At 56.9% G+C, this 18,291-nt stretch overlaps 4 protein-coding genes across 4 annotated transcripts; 2 read left to right on the forward strand and 2 right to left on the reverse strand.

Moving 5' to 3' along the window:
- Positions 1 to 2,307: 2,307 nt before the first annotated feature.
- BKA78DRAFT_294418 (kinesin) lies at positions 2,308 to 7,571 on the forward strand (the record flags this gene model as incomplete). Its single annotated transcript, XM_066886349.1, has 3 exons — positions 2,308 to 2,479; positions 2,541 to 2,864; positions 2,914 to 7,571. The coding sequence occupies 3 exons, from the start codon at positions 2,308 to 2,310 to the stop codon at positions 7,569 to 7,571; spliced, it is 5,154 nt and encodes a 1,717-aa protein (XP_066745136.1).
- A 1,448-nt stretch (positions 7,572 to 9,019) lies between these two features.
- On the reverse strand, positions 9,020 to 9,482 carry BKA78DRAFT_111673 (uncharacterized protein). Its single transcript, XM_066882273.1, has one exon. It carries the CDS (start codon positions 9,337 to 9,339, stop codon positions 9,094 to 9,096), a length of 246 nt encoding a protein of 81 aa, XP_066745137.1. The 5' UTR covers positions 9,340 to 9,482; the 3' UTR covers positions 9,020 to 9,093.
- A 142-nt stretch (positions 9,483 to 9,624) lies between these two features.
- Positions 9,625 to 10,850, forward strand: BKA78DRAFT_294419 (glycosyl hydrolase family 61-domain-containing protein; the record flags this gene model as incomplete). The annotated part of the gene is made up of 2 exons (XM_066886350.1): positions 9,625 to 10,270; positions 10,378 to 10,850. 2 exons carry the CDS (start codon positions 9,625 to 9,627, stop codon positions 10,848 to 10,850), a joined length of 1,119 nt encoding a protein of 372 aa, XP_066745138.1.
- Positions 10,851 to 12,020: 1,170 nt separating this feature from the next.
- On the reverse strand, positions 12,021 to 17,469 carry BKA78DRAFT_294420 (uncharacterized protein; the record flags this gene model as incomplete). Its single annotated transcript, XM_066886351.1, has 5 exons — positions 12,021 to 15,526; positions 15,581 to 16,431; positions 16,493 to 16,801; positions 16,854 to 16,977; positions 17,040 to 17,469. The coding sequence occupies 5 exons, from the start codon at positions 17,467 to 17,469 to the stop codon at positions 12,021 to 12,023; spliced, it is 5,220 nt and encodes a 1,739-aa protein (XP_066745139.1).
- Between the last annotated feature and the right edge of the window lie 822 nt (positions 17,470 to 18,291).

Genomic DNA, 18,291 nt, shown 5'->3' on the forward strand with positions numbered 1-18,291 from the left:
GTGACCATGTTGCAATGGTGTTGCAATTCCGTCCTGGTCGTCGAGCACTCGTGATGGTTTCATGTTCTTCTGGAACCACAAAGTGCGGCATGGCGCAACAGCACTTGGACAGGTTCATAGGTGTGGCGCGTAAGCACCGGTCTGACAGCGCGTGGGTAGCGAGCGGCGTCTTGTCAGTCGCGTGTTGAGAATGGAGAAAAGAATTGATTTTCATGGACTTAGTAGGAAGATGATGAGATTATTCAGACGAGATTCCTAGACATCAGGCCCTGTTGTAGGACTTGGTGCCTACTCTCTTGGCTCAGGTGCTGGGTTAAGGTTAAGGAACACTGCGACAAAGCATTCTCGACGGAGCTGAATCAGGGTGGCCAGAGTCGCGAATGTGGTGAGGCTGAAAGGCATGGAATTTAGAGATTCCCCTTTCGTGATTGGCTTATCGCAAAGCAGTTAAAAGGAGCAAGACATGGTTCGTATGATGTGGTGGAGGAGAGACCTTGATCACGATGACGACGGGACTGACAACGCCGACGACGACCAAACATTGTCGATGTACAACGTGGACGACTTGATGGGAAAAACAGAGATGATCGACAATTCCATGTGCTCAAAGTCGATCAGTATGGGGGAGGGATCTACCAGCGAGCTCGGTAATTGGTGAGAATCGTTGCTATCTTTAGCAAATGGGGGGTGGTCAGGTACTTCAATCTTGGCTGTGGGCTTGGGCATTTGGCCTGCGGTGCGGCTGATTTTTGCCCCGTCGCAACGCTGGTGTTGAATATACAAGTACCAAGCCGCGCCGCCTCCACGATTGTGCTAGGGACTTATTGATTCGATTGGTGCTGTTGCTTGTCACTGGCTTGGAGGAGGGAGACGAGACGTGGATGGCAAAGTGATCGTCGACCGCAATGGCATGCGCTTGACGTCGACACTCGAACCGGACCACGGCAAATGCGCTTCGCTTGCGAGACCGAGACATGTCTCGAGAGAAGCGTCTTGTTTGACTCGTCTTACAAGGGAGGCGTAGACGACGCGATGCGGCTGCGGTGAGGTTGGCGTTGGAGGTATCATGCGGTAGTATTTTTACTACCGGGTGCAGCTAGGCGGCTGGCCGAGCATGACAGAAGCCGCTGCTGTCTCAAACGGGAATGCTGGAGACCAGGGGTCGGCAACGGGAAGACACTGACGAGGGCATGGCGCGGTAGGTTATTTGAATGGCAAAAGCTTATTTGGGCCGCTGCCAGCATTTCAACAACAACATGAAGGCATAGAACAATAGCGTCCAGGAGGCAGCCAAGAGCAGACTGCTGGAGAGAAAAGAACGTTTAGCTCCCGTGCGTCGGAACGGATTGCGTCCAACCTACTGCCCGAAGCGGGTTGGAGGCTGCATAAAGGGAGCAACGGCCCGCGTACCCATGGCGAAGATCCATCGGCAATGCAGCGACGTTGAGGCCTCGCAATCAAAATTATTGCGCAAGTGGTGAGAGAAATTGGATGCACACGACAATTTCGGGAGGGCAGCCATGATATGTCAAGCACGTCCGAGCGATGCGACGCTGCTTTTGCTGTTCGAGTGTGATGGCTCCGCTGAGACCCTTGCTGCATCGTATGGTCGAGGAGTCGACCACGTTATTATTCCCTAGACTCTCTGGTTACTCCCACGACCCAGGTCTTGCCCTTGTAGATCGTCTGCACAAGTGAGAGAGTGGTAGCGCACAGGGCTAGCAACCGCGCCGGCCCAGACACCTCTTTAGACTCGACCCAGCCGGACAAAATCTTCCTCCTACATACGCCGCCCCTCGTTCGACCGCCTTCTCGTCGTTCGTTGCCTCTTCTTCCTCCCTCGAGCACGAGCACGACCACCACCGCCGCACAAACACGACATTGTCCTATTCCCGCTGCCCTTTCAGGTTGCCGCTGACTGCGCGCCCGCGCGACCTGACGCCGACCCTGCCCAACCTTGCCCACCTACCCAGCCTGCCCCTGAAGCTGGCGCCAACCGGAGAACACGAACCGTTCGCCTGAACCCTACCTCGCCGCCCGCCTCACCCTCCACCTTTTGCAATAAACAAACATCCGCCTTGACACTCGTTCGCCATCGCAACCGGCCTCCTACCAACAGGCATATTCAACCCACCGTTGCACAGACTGTCTGCTGTGTACCCTTTCTGCGCATGTCCGCCGTCCGCCGAGTCTCCCGCCCGCACTCATTCGTCCTCCTGCTCCTGTAACCTGAGAACCCGCGACCCTCCACCATCGACAACTCTACCCAATTTGCGCCCAAACCTACATCTTCCGTAGAGGCGCCCGATGCCTGCGGAGATGGCCGCCTCTCCGCCTGGGTCGCCCGCGCCGAGCGGTATTCAGCGGCCCATGAGCGCTTTGCTGCGTCCGAACCGCAGCTCCAGTCGCATGAGCATGAGCAGCCGCCCCGGCGGCAGCAGAGCCTCCGACGAGGACAGCAAGACGGCCGTCAAAGTCGGTGAGTTATAATCGGCCTTCTAATCGCCAATTCTCAAATTGCTAATTGATTGCTTTCGCAGCCATTCGCGTCCGCCCACCTTTGAAGCCTGGCGACCCCAACTATGAACTCATCCCGCAGCGCTTCCGCGGCTCCGTGTGTCAGACCAGCTCCGACACCACAATCGCCGTCGACTCGAACCAAGGCAAGAAACTCTTTGTGTTTGACCGAGTCTTTGGTGAAGACATTGGCCAACCCGGCGTGTGGGAGTACCTGAGCGACAGTATCAATTCGTTTGTGCAAGGCTACAATGTCTCGATTTTGGCATACGGCCAGTCGGGCGCTGGAAAGTCGTACACTATGGGTACTTCGGGCCCGGGACCGCAGGCCGATCCAAATGTTATGGGTATGTAGCTCACGCGCTCGCTCGCAGTGACCCGGCTGACAAGATACAGGTGTTGTACCGCGTGCTGCAAAGGCCTTGTTCGAAATGCTGATAGGCTCATCACAACCATCCGCGGGGCCAGGAACCGCTCTGCGTGCTCCAACCCGCTACTCCACCGTTGGCCTCCCTCCGGCCAAGTCTGGCGACAAGAATTGGCAGCTCAAGGCCACTTATGTCGAAATTTACAACGAGCACTTGCGAGATCTCTTGATCCCCGCCGAGACCCCACCCAACGAGCGGGCTCAAGTCACCATTCGCGAGGATACCAAGGGCAGAATAATTCTCACTGGCCTTCAGCAAATGAACATCAACTCGATTGACGATCTCCTTCACGCGCTCAACTACGGATCCTCGATTCGGCAGACCGATTCCACCGCCATTAATTCCCAGTCTTCTCGTTCGCATGCGGTTTTCAGTTTGAATTTGGTACAGAAAAAGAGCAAACCTGCCCAGGCCACCACTGTTCAGGAAAAGAGGCGTTCGGTGCCAATTGAGGCCATGTCCGGTTCCGACGGCTTTGTGACTGTTGACAGCAAGATGCACTTTGTTGATCTTGCGGGAAGTGAAAGATTGAAAAATACCGGTGCTCAAGGTGAGCGGGCAAAAGAGGGAATTTCCATCAACGCCGGTCTTGCGGCGCTGGGCAAGGTCATTTCGCAGCTTTCGTCCAGATCCGGCGCACACGTCTCGTACCGCGATTCGAAGCTCACTCGCCTTTTGCAAGACTCATTGGGCGGCAACGCCATCACCTACATGGTTGCCTGCGTCAACCCGGCCGAGTTCCACATTAGCGAAACCCTCAACACCGTCCAGTACGCGCAGCGCGCTAGGGCCATTCAGAGCAAGCCCAAGATCCAGCAGACGTCAGAAGACGGCGACAAGCAGGCCATTATCGAACGGCTGCGCGCCGAAGTTTCGTTCCTGCGCGACCAAATCAGGCTTTCTGAGCGCACAGACCGGAAGAGCAAATCGGCCCAAGAGAGAGCCGAACGCAACTCTGAGCGCGAAATGGAGCTGCAGAACCAGCTGCTTGACCTGCAGGAAAATTACACTGCCCTTAGTCAACGCCACGCGAACTTCATTTCAGAAATTACCAAGGCACACCCTGAATCCGATGCCGCCGAATTGACCGACGCGCTCGGAGAGACTGCCATGGAGCGGCTCAAGCGTTCAAATTCGTTCGCCGAAGCCGTGCAGGCAGTCGTACTCGAGTACGAGAAGACGATCCAGAGCCTCGAGTCATCCTTGTCGACCACGCGTACACACCTGTCTACGAGCGAAAGCAGCCTGCTGGAAAAAGAAACCAAGATTGCCTACATGGAGAGCGTCAACTCGCAGCTGCAAACCCGCATCCAAAAGTTTGTGGATCGTGAGGCCAACAATGAAAGCTACCTGCGCGATTTGGAATCCAAGGTTGACGGCATCACCACTGGCGAGGAGAAGCAAACCGCCATCATTCAAGATTTGCGCAAGGAGATAAACCGAGCCCGGGAGAATGAGATCAACGCCGAAGAGTACATCAACACTCTTGAGGACCGTCTGGCTGAGGCCGAGCAGGACCACGAGCTGATGCAGAGAGAGATTGAGAGGTTGGAGCACGTCATTGAAAGGCAACGGAGTATTGGAAAGCTCGACAACCTGCTCTACGAGCTCGACAACATCCAAAAGGAAAACAAGAATGGTGAAAGCGAGGCTGGAACCAACGGCGAAAAGGAAAAGGCGTTGAGCGACGTTTTTGAAGAGCCAAGAGACGAGGACGCTGACGAGGAGAGGTCGTCCACGCCAAGAGCCAACGGCGACTCTGCCGCCGAGGCCCCCAAGGACAACATTCAAAAGACGGAAGTGGTTGCTCCAAGTGCCGTTGAAGACATGCCTCAGAGCCCCGAGCAGTCTCGATTTGTTGCCGACAAGCTCGAGTCTGTGACGCAAGAGCTGTTGGATCTTCGCATGGAGCACGAGGCCACCGTGCACGACCATGACGAACTGCAGAGAAAGTACCAGGCGACGCTCAAGACCTTGTCGGAGCTTCAGGAAGCTGTCGACGAGGCCCGGGCAAACAAGCGCGATTCTTCTTCCACTAGGCCGGATTCTTTTTTAGCGGACGCGGGGGTGAATGGGGTCAGAGAGACCAAAGAGGATGGGCAACCTTCATCCTCGCGTACCTTATCATCGGAATTGTCCTTGCTTGGGGAATCCACCAATCCCAGGGATTCATTCTCAACAGCAGCTACCTCCGAGGCTGAGGCGGCTCAGAGAGGAACGGACAATGACGGCGACCGTGCCCCCCACGGCGAAGAGCGCCTTGTGCATGAGATGGAGAAGCTCAAAAGGCTGCATGTCGAAAAGGAGGAGAGCATGGGTCAGCTTACCGAACGCTACTCTCAGCTCGAAAAGGATCACCAGGAGACGTTGAAGTATGTCGACGAGCTCAGGACTGAGATGCAACGAGCAGCACAGCTCGCGCGCCCCGACTCTCCAACCGCCCACGTCATTCGCCGCAAGCTGAGTCAAAACATTGGCGCTGTTGACCGCACAAACCGCTCGTTCGCTGCCGTCCGCAACATCGCCTTGGAGAACCTGGAAGACCAACCTGAAGTCATTCAGGCATTTGAGCAGCATCTCAATGCCATTATGGTTGACCTGCACACGGCCAAGGAACGCGTCCACGCTTTGGAGGCTGATTTGGGCCAGGTGCGCAAGGAGATGGAGGGCAAGATGTCCATTATTTCTGGGTTGACGAGGGAGCGATCAAGTTTGAAGGGCTCGCCGCTCGACATTTCCGTTGTGGCCCAGATGCGGGAGCAGTTGATGGAGAACGAGAACAAGGTGAGGCATCTCCAAGAGTCTCACGCGTCGCGCGAGAGCGAGCTGTTGGAGCAAATCGAAAGCCTCCGCAACGCGCTCTGTGCACCTCGATCTCCCTCCGTGCGCGTAACAGATGGTGAGAGTCAATTCTCGCACTCTCCTGGTCGCAGCTTCCTTGAGCCTCCCTCACCAGAGACCAAGGCCGTCGACCACAACCAGCCATTCAACGAAGAGTACGAGGAGCAAATCTCTAGCCTGCAGCGCGAGGTTGCCCAATGGCAGACCAAGTACCAGTCGACAATGACCAACATGCGCACGTCAGAGCAGCAGCTCCAGGCAACCATCAAGGAACTCGAAACGGCCTTGCGTGCCGCCGAGGAGGAGCAGGCGGAGCGTGCCGAACGCGCCGAGCTGTCTGAGGCTCAGGCCGCCGATGTTGAGGCTCTGAGGCAGGAGATTGACCACCACAAGTCGACTGCTGCGGCGAGTGCGTCGAGGTTGGAGAAGCTCGAGGAGTCGTACTCGCGCATCCTGCGGCAGGTTGACGAGGACTCCAAGGCCAGGGACCTCACGGACAGGGAGCTCCAGACACACCGCGGACTTGTCTCGAACCTTGAAGAACAGCTTGAGCAACACAAGTCTACTGTTGCTCTGCATCAACAAGGCCTGGACTCGCTCCGTGACACGCACGCAAAGGAGATTCAAGAGTCGAGTGAACGTCTTGCTGCTCTGGAGGAAGAGCTTGACCGAGCGCAACGAGAGGAGCACGAAGCCAAGGCATCTGTGGCGGCTCTTGTCGCCAGCATCTCGGCTGCTCTCGGTGAAGAAACGGATGCGACCAAGGTGCAGACTCAGATCGAAGCTCTTGCCAGCGAGCGCAAAGACTTGCGCGACAGGCATGTGGCGGCAACGACTGAACTCGACGACGTCAAGGCGCAGTTGGAGGAGGTCAAGGCGCAGGCCACGGCCAGTGAAGACAAGGTTGGCGAGCTCAAGATGATCAACGACGAGCTCCTCAAGGAGATTGAAACAATTAGTGAGAGGGAGAAGAAGAGCGCTCGTCTGGTGGATGAGCTCGAAGAGCAGCTCAACTCCAACTACGACCAGCAGCAGATGGCTACTCACAGGCTGTCGGCTCTTCAGACTGAGCGCCAATTCCAACTTGAGGAGGCCCTGCAGGCCAAGACCCAGCTTGAGCGCGAGCTGGACGACTCGAGGAGAAAGGTCTCGGATCTCGAGGTATGCTTGCGAGACAGTTTCCCGATAAAAATGCCGCTAACGATGATTCAGGCTCAGCTTGGTGGCGCCAAGCGCAACTCCCACCGCGAATCTTTGGATCCCAGGGACTTGAGCCAGAACCGCAAGAGCTCACACAACAGTCTCCCCTCACCGCCGCCCGCCATTCCTCTTCCTCCTCTGCCGGGCAGCCCGCCATCTGCCGGCGTATCATCCCCTGGCCCCACGCCTGGATCGCCGCCTGGATCGCGTCACCAAAGCAAGGACATTGCGCACGCACAGTTTGTCGAAGACCAGGAAGCGCGCATCCGCACCATTGAGAAGCACCTCTTTGCCGAGAAGCAGCTCACCGCTACCTTGGAGGAGGCTCTCACTGACCTTGAATCTAACAGTACCAAGGTCAAGGGAGAGATGGAGAACTGGAAGCGCAAGTGCAACGGCCTGGAGCAAGAGCTCGACATGCTGCGGCAGGAGCAGAGCAAGAACCGATACTCGCTCCAGGCGATCGAGGATGAGCGCAACGCCCGCATGAAGGTCGAGGCCGAGCGTGCGGCCCTCGAGGCTCGCATGGCCGCGCTCCACCAGAGCAACAAGAAGAAGAAGAAGAGCGCGTTGAACTGCTTCTAAACTGCAAAGACGGAGCCGGTCGGATCGGGCGGCATTTTCTTGTTCATGTTGGTGACCTGGGAAGGGTCGCGGGGGCATAGTCTTCTCTGATGCCGCTGTGCTGCTGCTCCGGCAAAGGCGTTTGGGTGCTTTTATTCCCCTCTTCGACGCTTCTCATCCCCCCCGACGCATTGTAATCATCCTCTCTCTCTCTCCCTCTCCATTTCTCCACCCCACACACCCTGAAGACGTGACGATGACTGGACGGACTCTGACTGGAAATTGCTTGGGTCATGCGATGCGCACTTGCAGGTGTTTTATTTCGACCGTCTCTTCTTGCCCCTCATTAGCTGGAAATTTTTCTTTTTTCTTTTCCTTTTCCCCCGCCTCGTGCGTGGCTCTCCTTTTTTTGGTTTTCCCATTTTGTTGGAACTGTGTTGCTCTGTGTTGCTGCATGCCGATGGACTCATACCCCCTTTCCCCTTGACCTAGTTGTTTCCCTTTTTTTCCTTCTCTTTCCTATTTTCCTTTTCCTTTTTCCTTTTCCAGCGTGAGTCGGCCGACTGATTGCCCGACTGGCCGACTTGACTGGCTACTAGGTGGAGCTATAGGAGAAAGAAATTTCAAAGCGACCGATACAAATCCAAATCCAATGCTGCTATTTCCCTTTCCCATTTTTCAAACCAAAATACGTATCAGCCGCCTGTTGACGCGGCTTTCCTACCTTGAGAGATACAGATAATGCTAGACTTGCTTTTCTGATCTGGCTTCGCACGCTGCTGTTGTGTCTTTATCCTTTCTCCTCCGTAGCCTTGGATGGCTAGAGATCTCGGTGCAGCCAAAACGTGGTTTGGCAAGCAAAAGACCGGTGTTGGACACAAAAGTCCGAGGTCGATAGCCGAAGCGATGCCAAATACAGTGGTCCATCTTGTAGGGCTACCCGAGGACCGACTGGGGTACGCATAAAGGTCTTCTCGCTGGCCACCGTCGCGCGCGGCTTTCCGTCGCGAATATACAATGCGGGCTTGCTATATTGCTGACGTGAGCTTCTAGATTTGTGGCGGTCAACTGGCTGGCTGGCGCCAAAGGGACCGAAATGATTTGCCCTCTTGGAGGTGTAGACGGCAGCCAAGGGCGGCAAGACAAATACAATACCTACGCGAGCGAGGTCGGATGATGGGATGGTTCTGTAAGCAGGTGAAGGCGAGGCCAGTCAGAAGGAAGGACATTTGATTTGTGGGATTTTCGTTCTTTTTTTGGTTGTTGACTACATGGCTGGAGCGAGCAGTGCACACGACCTGGCGATCGAATGGCTTGATTGGTTTCTGGGTCGTTCATTTGGTTTCCTCCAACGACAGCTATTGCAACATTTTAATCTGTATGGTTCTTGAGCGTCGGAGCCGAGATGGATAGGGGCAAAGGACGATGGGTGGATGGAGCTCGCTTGCTTCGGACGTGTGGGCCGCCATGTGTTCTTCACATTTCAGAGTCTCTTTGGCGGACGCTCCTGTCGTAAGTCTCTCTCTCTACCATTTCTAGACTCCTAATCTTTGCTAACATTGCTCTTCTCCATCCTCCGCAGTCTGCAGGAACCCCTGCACTCAAGAACACTTGCAAAAGCGCTCCTCACCGGTGGAGAACGAGGGTACGCAGTTGAAACAAGAGAACTGTTTTCACCCTCTACATGAAACGTCTTTGCGCGCGAAGCGATGGCAGCGAGCACCGCGCCGACGTTTACCCACATCACGAATTGCCTTTTTAGGAAGCGTCGATCGCTCCGCTCTACCATTCCGTCATGGCCTCCGCGCGTGCTCGGCCTAAGCGAAGCTCTGTGAAACTTCGCGATGGTTGTCGAGAGAGAGGTCAAGGGGAGGGAGACATATAATGGCCGTGTGCCTTTACTGTTTCTCGATCTTCTCTCTCTTCTGCTTCATCCCACGGGTCTATTCTTTGGCTTCGCTCTCTTTCATCATCGGTGGTCGCTGCGCGTCACTCTTTTTCTACCGATTCCCTCATTCACTTGACAATCTTTTGAGCCCCGGCGGCATCCATTCCTTCCCTCCTTCGACCCAAGATGAAATTCTCACTGCCCACGCTGCTCGCCACGGCGGCGCTGATTCACAGCTCGGCGGCGCACTACTGCTTCAACCGGCTCATCGTCAACGGCAACATCACCAGCGAGTACGAATACGTCCGCAAGAACAACAACTCCAACTCGCCCGTGACCAACGTCAACTCGACCGACCTGCGCTGCAACGCCGGCGGCCTGCTCACGGGCAGCACCACAAAGACGCACAGCGTCAAGGCCGGCGACACGGTCGGCTTCGCCCTCGACACGGGCATCGGCCACCCGGGCCCCGTCCAGGTCTACATGTCCAAGGCCGACTCGACAGCTAAATCATACGACGGCGCCGGCGAGTGGTTCAAGATCTACGAGCTCGGCACCTCGGACATCACCGACGACGGCCTGCAGTGGGCGACCAACGACATCACAAACTTCACGTTCGCCCTCCCCCAGAAGCTGCCCAAGGGCGAGTACCTGCTGCGCGTCGAGAGCATCGCCCTGCACGGCGCCTCGACCTACGGCGGCGCGCAGTTCTACATCAGCTGCGCTCAGCTCTCGGTCGAGAGCGACGCGACGACGGCGGCGCCGGCCGGTGACTTTGTGGCCAAGATTCCCGGTGTCTACACGGGCAACGAGCCGGGCATTATGTTGAACAGTATGTCGACCCCCTTAACCCTTCCGCTTCTTCCCCTTCATGTCCTTACCCCACTCTACCCCTTATCCCTTCCCAAAGTACGATCGACCTAATCCCCCCTGCCATAGTCTACTACCCCGTCCCCACCAACTACACGATGCCCGGCCCAGCCATCTGGCCCTCGGGCAGCGCGGCGCACTCTGCCGTCTTCGTCGGCGAATCCGCCGCCGCCTCCACCGCTGCCTCCACTCCCTCGTCTGCCGCAACATCCGCCGTCAACGTCGCCGCCGTCACCCCCGTCAACACTCCGGCCAACACCCCCGTCTTCTCCGCGCCCGCCTACTCGGCCCCCGCCGCTTACTCGACGCCCGCCGCCTACTCGAGCTACTACGCCCCCGCCTACACGCCCGGCGCCACGCCCGGCGCCACGCCCGCGGCGACGCCCGGCGCCTCGAGCAGCGGAGGCGCGGTCGGTGTGTACGGGCAGTGCGGCGGCAGCAACTACCAGGGCAGCACGACGTGCGTGAGCGGGGCGACGTGCCAGCGGTGGAACGACTATTACTCGCAGTGTGTTGCGTCGGCGGCGGCTGCTGCTGCTTAAGGGTGATTGATGATGATGGTGATGGTACCAGGATGGGAAATGGAGATGATGGAGGATGGAGGAGGTTAGGTGAGGGGGAAAGGTTGTCTTACTTCTTTTTGCCGCTCGCTGCGCTGCGCTTGTCCCGCCCGGTACGAAGCCTGAAGCCTGAAGCCTGAAGCGTATATTGCGTGAGCGGCAACTCGTTTACCTTTTTTGTCTTGGTTGTGCTTGTACATATATATCTGTCAACAAAAAAGCGATTCATCGGTGTAAATGCATCAGTCTGAAAGAGCAAAAGTCACGACATGTCAAAGAGAGCCTCCCCACCATTTCAACTTCTTTACCGACTTGAACCGGTAGCGGTGGTAGCGACAGAGGAAGAGAGAGGGAGAGCAGCCCAAATGTATATAGATTTGATTCAACTTCGATTCGACTCAAGTCCAATCCGATCAGCGGCTGTCCCCCGAACCTGGCCCGTCTGTCCATCCATCCATCCCTAGGCCGTGCTCCCTGTTTCATGGACTTGCTGCTAATATGGTTGAAGGAAGGGAAGGGAAGGGGAGCGTCAAATTATGCCGGCAGGTTCGATCGTATTGAGGCAAGGAAAAGGGATGCACAGAAGACTCGGAACGTGGGATGGCGGGAGTGGGGTAAGCATACATACACGTGCGATTGAGTGGTGAGAGAGAGGATAATGAGAGATGGAGTACATGCATCATCGTATATGTGTGTTTGTGTTTATATAACAGGCGAATGATTGATGATGCAACAGAAAGGAAGAATACAAGAGGAGAGAGAGGATGGCTAGAAAGAACGGGGTTGCGTTTGTCTGTCATGTAGACATATGGGTAGGTGGGGTAGTCTTGGCTATAGCGAGTAGGTCAGGATCCAGTAGAGTGAGGGAGAGTTGAGAAGGAACAAAGCGATGCAATAGCGATGCGATAGAAGCAAGCAAGAAAATTGAATGATGCAGAAGAGAAAAATCAAGCGTCTCGTGGTATCGAATGCGAGGATGCAACCAAGTAGTAGAACAGAAGCAACAGCCATGAAAGCGCGATTACAACAACAGTCAAACAAATCAAACAAATCAAACAAATCCAAAAAATGCAGAGAGAAAATGAGAGGAATGAACACCACAAAACGAGGAAAGATCCAACAGCCGCGTCCCTCATACGTTACTCAAGTCACTCAAATCATCCCGCTCACACCCATCTGCAAACTTTCGGGCGGCATGTTTGCACGAATCTCCTTCGGGTTCCTCACATAGCCTTGACCTCTGGCCTCTCTCCTCGCACCGCTGCCCTCACCACCAACGACCTCGGCCCTCTCGGGCGGAATCACCTGTTCCATGTGCGTCGGACTCCCACCGACGCCGGGCGGCGGGGGCGGCGGGGGTGGTAGGCGCTCCGCCGACGCGTTCTTGGATTCAGAGAGCGGCGAGCGCGCGTAGAGGCCTGGGTTTGCCGACCCAGCCGCCTCGTCACGGCCGCCAGCAGGCTTAAAGGCAGGGAAAGGCGGAAGAACGCTCTCGTAGGGGCTGGGAGTGAAGCTGGAGGGGTCGGGCTGGGGCGGGGATTTGGCGCGTTGACGAGAGGTTGAGCGCATGCGGTCCGTGACGCCGCGGAGGCGGGAACCAATGGACTCGGAGACGGAGCCACGGCCGCGGCGGTGCAGCTGCGGTGAGCCGCGGGCGCTTGGGGGGCTGCCGGACATGGCGAAGGTGTCGGCGTGGGGAAGGTCGTTGGGGGGAGCCATGGAGGGCGTCGTGGTGCGCGAAAGATTGCCGTGGTTGTGGTTGGGGCTTTCGTCAATGGCGATGTGGATCGTGCCGCTACCGGGGCCACGCTCTTGCGGCATGCCGGAGAAGACGGATGGGGGAGGAGGGGGAGGTGGTGGTGTCGCGAGGTGCTGCAGTTCAGCGAGGAGAGGAGGTGGGGCTTGCGGTTCACCGACGACGATGATTTGGTCATTGGAGCCGTACATTGTTGCGTCGATACTGGCAGTGACGGGCGGAGGGCTGATGCGCTTGTTGCTGTTGTTGCCGCGTCCAGAGAGGGAGCCTTGTCTCTGGTGTCCAAACGCGTGCTCAGGGGGCGCCGAGACGGAGCGTCGTAGGTCCTGAGAGCCGCCGTAGACTGTTGATGGCAGCAGCGGTGCAATGTCGTCTTGCATCTCGCCATATTCCCTCTTGACACTACCGCCATCCACATTCACCTCCACGACGTTCTCAGGAATCTCGGGAACGGCGGGAACTGCTTCGCGCTCGTGAGGGTCAGCGCTCATGTATCTAGGATGCCGCAGTGCGCGCGGCGTTGCTGGAAGACCAATGGGGATTGACTTCGTGGAGATACCAGAGGTATTCTTGAGAGGATAGCGCATCATGTTGTCTGGGTCGACGGTTTGACTTCGCTGAATCGTCTTGTCACTGTGCGAGGACAGTGGAGGGAGGTATGAGAGAGGCGAGTTGCTCAAATCTGTGAGCGAACGACCCGACATCTGAGGTCTTGTCAGCTCCTGCGGGTGAGGAATGACGGGAGCAGAAGGACGTCTGGCCAAGGAAAGCCGACGTTCCTCCAGCTCCCGGGCAGCGCGCTCTTTTTGAGACAGCTTCTCTGCCTCCGTCAAGCCAGAAAAGTCTGTCTGTAGTCTAGGCATGCGCATTCGAGGACCTTGCCTACTACTGGGAAGCGACTGTGGCGATTCTGGACGGTCGTCAGATTCCTTGAGGCTCGTCTTGCGGCTATGCGAGTACTCGCGAGGCTGGAGTCGTTCTGGTGACCCCTGACGCGACCCAGCCCGGCTTCCATGCGGTCGACGACTCGAGCTCCTTTGTCGGACTCTCAAGGGCGAGGTAATCTCGGCGGCATCATCCCCATCGCTGGTGTAGAACTTGGGATCTGAAGACATTGGGGCAGGGGAAGCAGGAGACTGCACCATCGCGAAGAAATTGTGTTCTTTTCCTCCACTTGTCCTGCGGCCCTCAGGAGTCCGGTGGCGGCTGGCATTCCGACTTGCCGCACGACTCGTCTTTCCGACGCGAGCCCTGCGGTCAGAAGACTCTGCTCTGCGAGACATCTTGGACGAGGACCTGACTTTTGAGCCTGTTCGAAGACGGCTGCGGCTGCGACTACGCGGCGCCCTTGACTCTGAAGGTGAAGTGACTTTGTAGTACCTCTCGTCGTCATAAGTGTCGTTCTCGTTGTTGCTGCTGCTGTACAGAGCAGCGTCTTCCGGAGACATTGGAACAGGGGAAGACGGTGACCGCTTGGCGGGTCTAATGTAGCGCACCCCGGACCGGCCACGAGTCTGGGAACGTTCGCGCGAGCGGTCGTTCCTGCTGGCATGTCCGCTGCGCTCACTGCTGGTACCTCGAGTCCTGCTGACCTTGCGCACGTGGTAGTTGGCTTCCTCGAGGCTGCTGATGTACTGGTCGATGCTCCTAATCTTTGCGCTTTTGACACTATTGCTCGTCAGGGGTGGACTCAACTCCGCACCGCGGCCAGTCAAATATCCAGACTGCGAGTTCGTCGAAGATGGTGCACCGTTGTCTACGACAGTTTCCACAACGTCGAGAAATAGACCGTCGGGCTTTCTATCCCTAGATCCATTGCGGGAGCGCGACTCTTTCTTGAGGTGCTCAAAGATCCCATAAGCAGGCGATGGTAGAGCAGCTTCCTTCTTTGCACTCTCGCTCGGGTCATATGCGACGGCGCTGAGCAGTTGAGGTTCGGGGCCAGCATTGTGCGATTTTTGACTTTCCACCTCACTTGCTTCATTCTCACTGACAGACGGCAAACTCTCGGTCTCAAACTCCCTGTCATAATGAGGATCCTTGACAGCGCTTCGAGGAATAGGAGTTTCATCGTCGACAGTGACTATTGGCGTTGCGTCAGCCATGTTTCCACGCCCAAAGTCTTCTCTCGAGGGACCTCGTGCTCTCCTATAAGCACCTGGCGTAGCTGTCCGTGCCGAGGATGGCTCTCTCATGCCTCTGCTTGGACGCAGCCATGGGTTGTTTCCGCCAGTAGGAGAGAGTGCCGACTGCGCAATTGGCGTCACACCCATCGCTGTGTGCTCTTCCGCAGCAGGTGGCATCAAGCTCGAGTTGCCAAAAGTCGTAAAAAGCTTCAGTCCCGAGTTTTTGACCCGACTTGGGCCAGCCGAAGGAGGCGACAGCGAGGGACTAAGCTGCGACTCTTCTAACTGCGCCTGGCTCTGCTGTACTGCATCTTGGGCACGGGGAGATGACCATGGATCTGCTACCGCCATGCTCGTGCAGTAAAAGCACCTAACGGCAAGTTCTGGCTGGCCGCTGGTGACGGCGACCTCACCCCATTTGCGAACTAGGAACGATATCCGTTGCCAGTCTTCGGGGAAAAGCAGACATGTGAGGAGAGTGGCTTCCAGGTAGTACTTTCGGGCGACATAAGCTTCCACGGCCTCGTTGGGCTCTCCAAGACCGAGGAGAATGGCGGCTGCCGGATGAACGTCTCCCTTTTCGAGCAGGCGCTGGACGAATGCCTGCCCGACCTTTTTCTGTGAGTCGTGTCCCATTGAGCTCAAGGCGAGTAGCATCCAGTCGGAAGAAGACATTGACTCGGACCCAATCATGGACGCCATCAAATCGGAGCCAGCGTCTCCGAGCCATTTGGACAGGAGAACACCGCTCGCAGAGCCGGCTTGGTGGTTGTTTACTGTGTGGGTTCAAGTCAGGATCGGGGTCGGATGGAAGACCAAATGCGACTTACATTCTTCGCGTATGAGCAACTCAATGTCGTCGTCCCACCCAAACACGACGCTGAGCATTTGCTGGCGAAGCTCGTCGGCAGATTTAGCGGCCCCTGGCTGAGGCATCCTGAATGGAACATCGTGAAGTCGGGCCTTGGTGAAGGGGAAAAGATCTTGGCTGGGCTCGCCACTGTCGTCCGGATCGCGCAGCAGTTCTTTCCGTAACGACGACGACTTGGTCGACCTGTGCTTTGAAGACGCAAACGAGGTTGTCGACCGCATGGACATGCTCTCGCGGTCGCGGCCTCGCCATGATGATCCCGACCGATAGGAAGAGCCGGAAGAGAACACAGTCCCATCCGACTCTTCGTATGTGCGGGAAGATGGTTTGTCGTAGCGGTACATCTGCTTCCTTGACCCGCCGGAGGAGCGAGAACTGGTCGAGCCTCTGCTCGAGACAGGACTCAGGGGCCCTACGCGGTCACGTCTTTCCTCTTCTAGCTGGTCCATCTCTTGGGCAATCTTTTGCAGTGGCGACATGGTCGAGCCCTCGCCTTCACTGCTCTGCGCATCAAGGTAGACCGGGAGGACAGGGTTGACTTCTGAGAAACTTTCTTCCTGTCTCTTTTGCTTCTCTTCTTCAATTGAGTTGGGCGGCGAAGGCGGCAAAGGTCCCGGCACATGTTGGACATTGGCAACCAGCATGGGGGTGTTGTTGGGGTTGATGTCATACTGTTGGACGGTATGGTTCCTTCCGATGGTGAAGAGCACAGCACCAGGACCGTAGTTTGACAGGCCCACCACTCCATCAATGGTCGGCACAACATCATAGGTGACCTTTTTGGTACGCACATCCCAGGAGCACGTCGATCTACACGTGAGCGTCAGCGTATGCGGGTCAAAAATAGGGCATGCACAATGTCACGTGTTACCCTTCTGAATACTGCACAATTCTGCCGTTCTTGGACCATCCGAACCAGCATGGACCGCCGTCTCGGTTCTCTGGGCGCCCGAGGATGCGAATCACGCAAGGGGCCTCGCTGCTGGGGGGCTTGGGCACGCTCCAAACGCGAAGATCGCCGTCAGCCGACTGCGTGGCAAGCATGTCCGACTTTTGCTTCGAGGACGAGCCATGCCACGCCAGATTGATGATTGGCGAAGGCAGCCTCGGCGTGTTGAGCGTGTGCAAGATGGTAAATGACGGCTGTAGCGACGCGATGAGAATCGAGCCGTTGAGGTAACTGTCTCATAGTCAGCAGAGGCGTGAAATGACAGGCGCGAGACGAAACACACCCAATGGCAAAAGTTCTGCAGTCGGAAGCGGGCGCCAGAGAGGTGATGGGATCGAAAATGGTTTTTGACGAAATGTGCTCCGAAGTCGAGGGCTCAAAGAGAATGACGTTGCCCTGCGAGTTTCCTACGCGATGCATCAGTTTCGCTGCTCCAACCCGCGATGCACTGGACCGCGCTGCAACCTACCGAAAGCGACATTGCCATTGCGCATAAAAGTCGCAGTAGTGATTTGCTCAAAAGCGGCAAAACGAGAAACTTCATCACCGGTGAGAAGGTCCCATACAATGGTGGTGTTGCCGACGTCGTAGCTGACGACCAAACGGCCGGCGCCTCTCTCGCTCACATTGTCGACAATGATCCATGACACGTCCTCGCGGTGCCTGGTGAAGCGGCGCTCAATGGCCAGGGTATCGTGGTGGAGGCACAGGATGGTGTTTCTCTGGGCGTAGAGGAAATAAGCGGCGGTGGCGGCGCATGGCTCCAGCTCGGCGGCCTTTGGCGTTATGCTAGGCGCAGGCGGCGGCAACGGCGAGGAATTGGAGTCGCTGCGCTTACTCGAAGAGGTGCTGCGCGAGGCGGACGGGCGGCGCTGCAATTGACCTCTGCCGGTCGACATGGCGCGCGGTCGTCGTTCTGCGGGGGCAGCAGGGCGGTGGTTAGCGTGAGTCGATGGACAGATGGGTCGACCATCGATGTATGCTGGCGCAACTATGGGCTAGGGTTGGAAAGAGCCGGAAGCAAGAGGAGGATTTGGGAGGGAGCAGCGCAGGCTATGTATACCAGAAATGAGGATAGGATCGGGGAAATGGACTTGGTAGACTCTGGGCCCGAGGGTGGGACAGGGGGGAGGAGGCGGTAGCGGTAAAGGCAAAGCTCAAGTGAAGCCCACGCTTCGGTGAGTGGGCTTGTGTTGCGTGTACACGGTGGGATGCATGCGCCCGCTCTGGGATGGTGGTGCGAGCAGGTACAGCAGGAATGAGGAGGGAGAGGATTGATTATGTGGGAAAAGCAGGAGCAGGAGCAGTCGCAGCAGCAGAAAGGGGGCCTGCAGCAGGCAATCGAAGAGCAATCGAACGAGATGCGTAATGGCCGGCGCTTGCAGCAGAGGGCGGATATGGATTGGGTGACGGGGCGACAGTTGGGCGAGGCGTCTAATCAGTGACGAGCGAGTACTTGTGTAGTCGTCAGGTCGGGTCAAGGTGATGGTGGTGGTGGTGATGATGACGATGGAGGCATGAGGCCTCAATGGCGGCCACATCCAGCCAGTCGGCCAGGTCGGCATGAGTGTGACTGCGAGGTTCCACGCGCCGTCTTTGCATCCAGTCAAGGTGAAGTGTAGATGCTTGGCGCCACCGACCTTGACGAGTGGTTTGCCCGTCACGTCCAACTGGCCAATCAACTTCCCAGGCTCGTCCCGCCGCTTGTAAAATAAGCGCCG

Source organism: Phyllosticta capitalensis (assembly GCF_038381095.1).
Source record: "Phyllosticta capitalensis strain CBS 128856 chromosome Unknown BKA78scaffold_4, whole genome shotgun sequence".
Taxonomy (NCBI): domain Eukaryota; kingdom Fungi; phylum Ascomycota; class Dothideomycetes; order Botryosphaeriales; family Phyllostictaceae; genus Phyllosticta; species Phyllosticta capitalensis.

Coding starts and splice junctions, on each gene's coding strand:
- BKA78DRAFT_111673 (XM_066882273.1), bottom strand. CDS start 9,339: ATGGTAGAGCGGAGCGATCGACGCTTCCTAAAAAGGCAATTCGTGATG.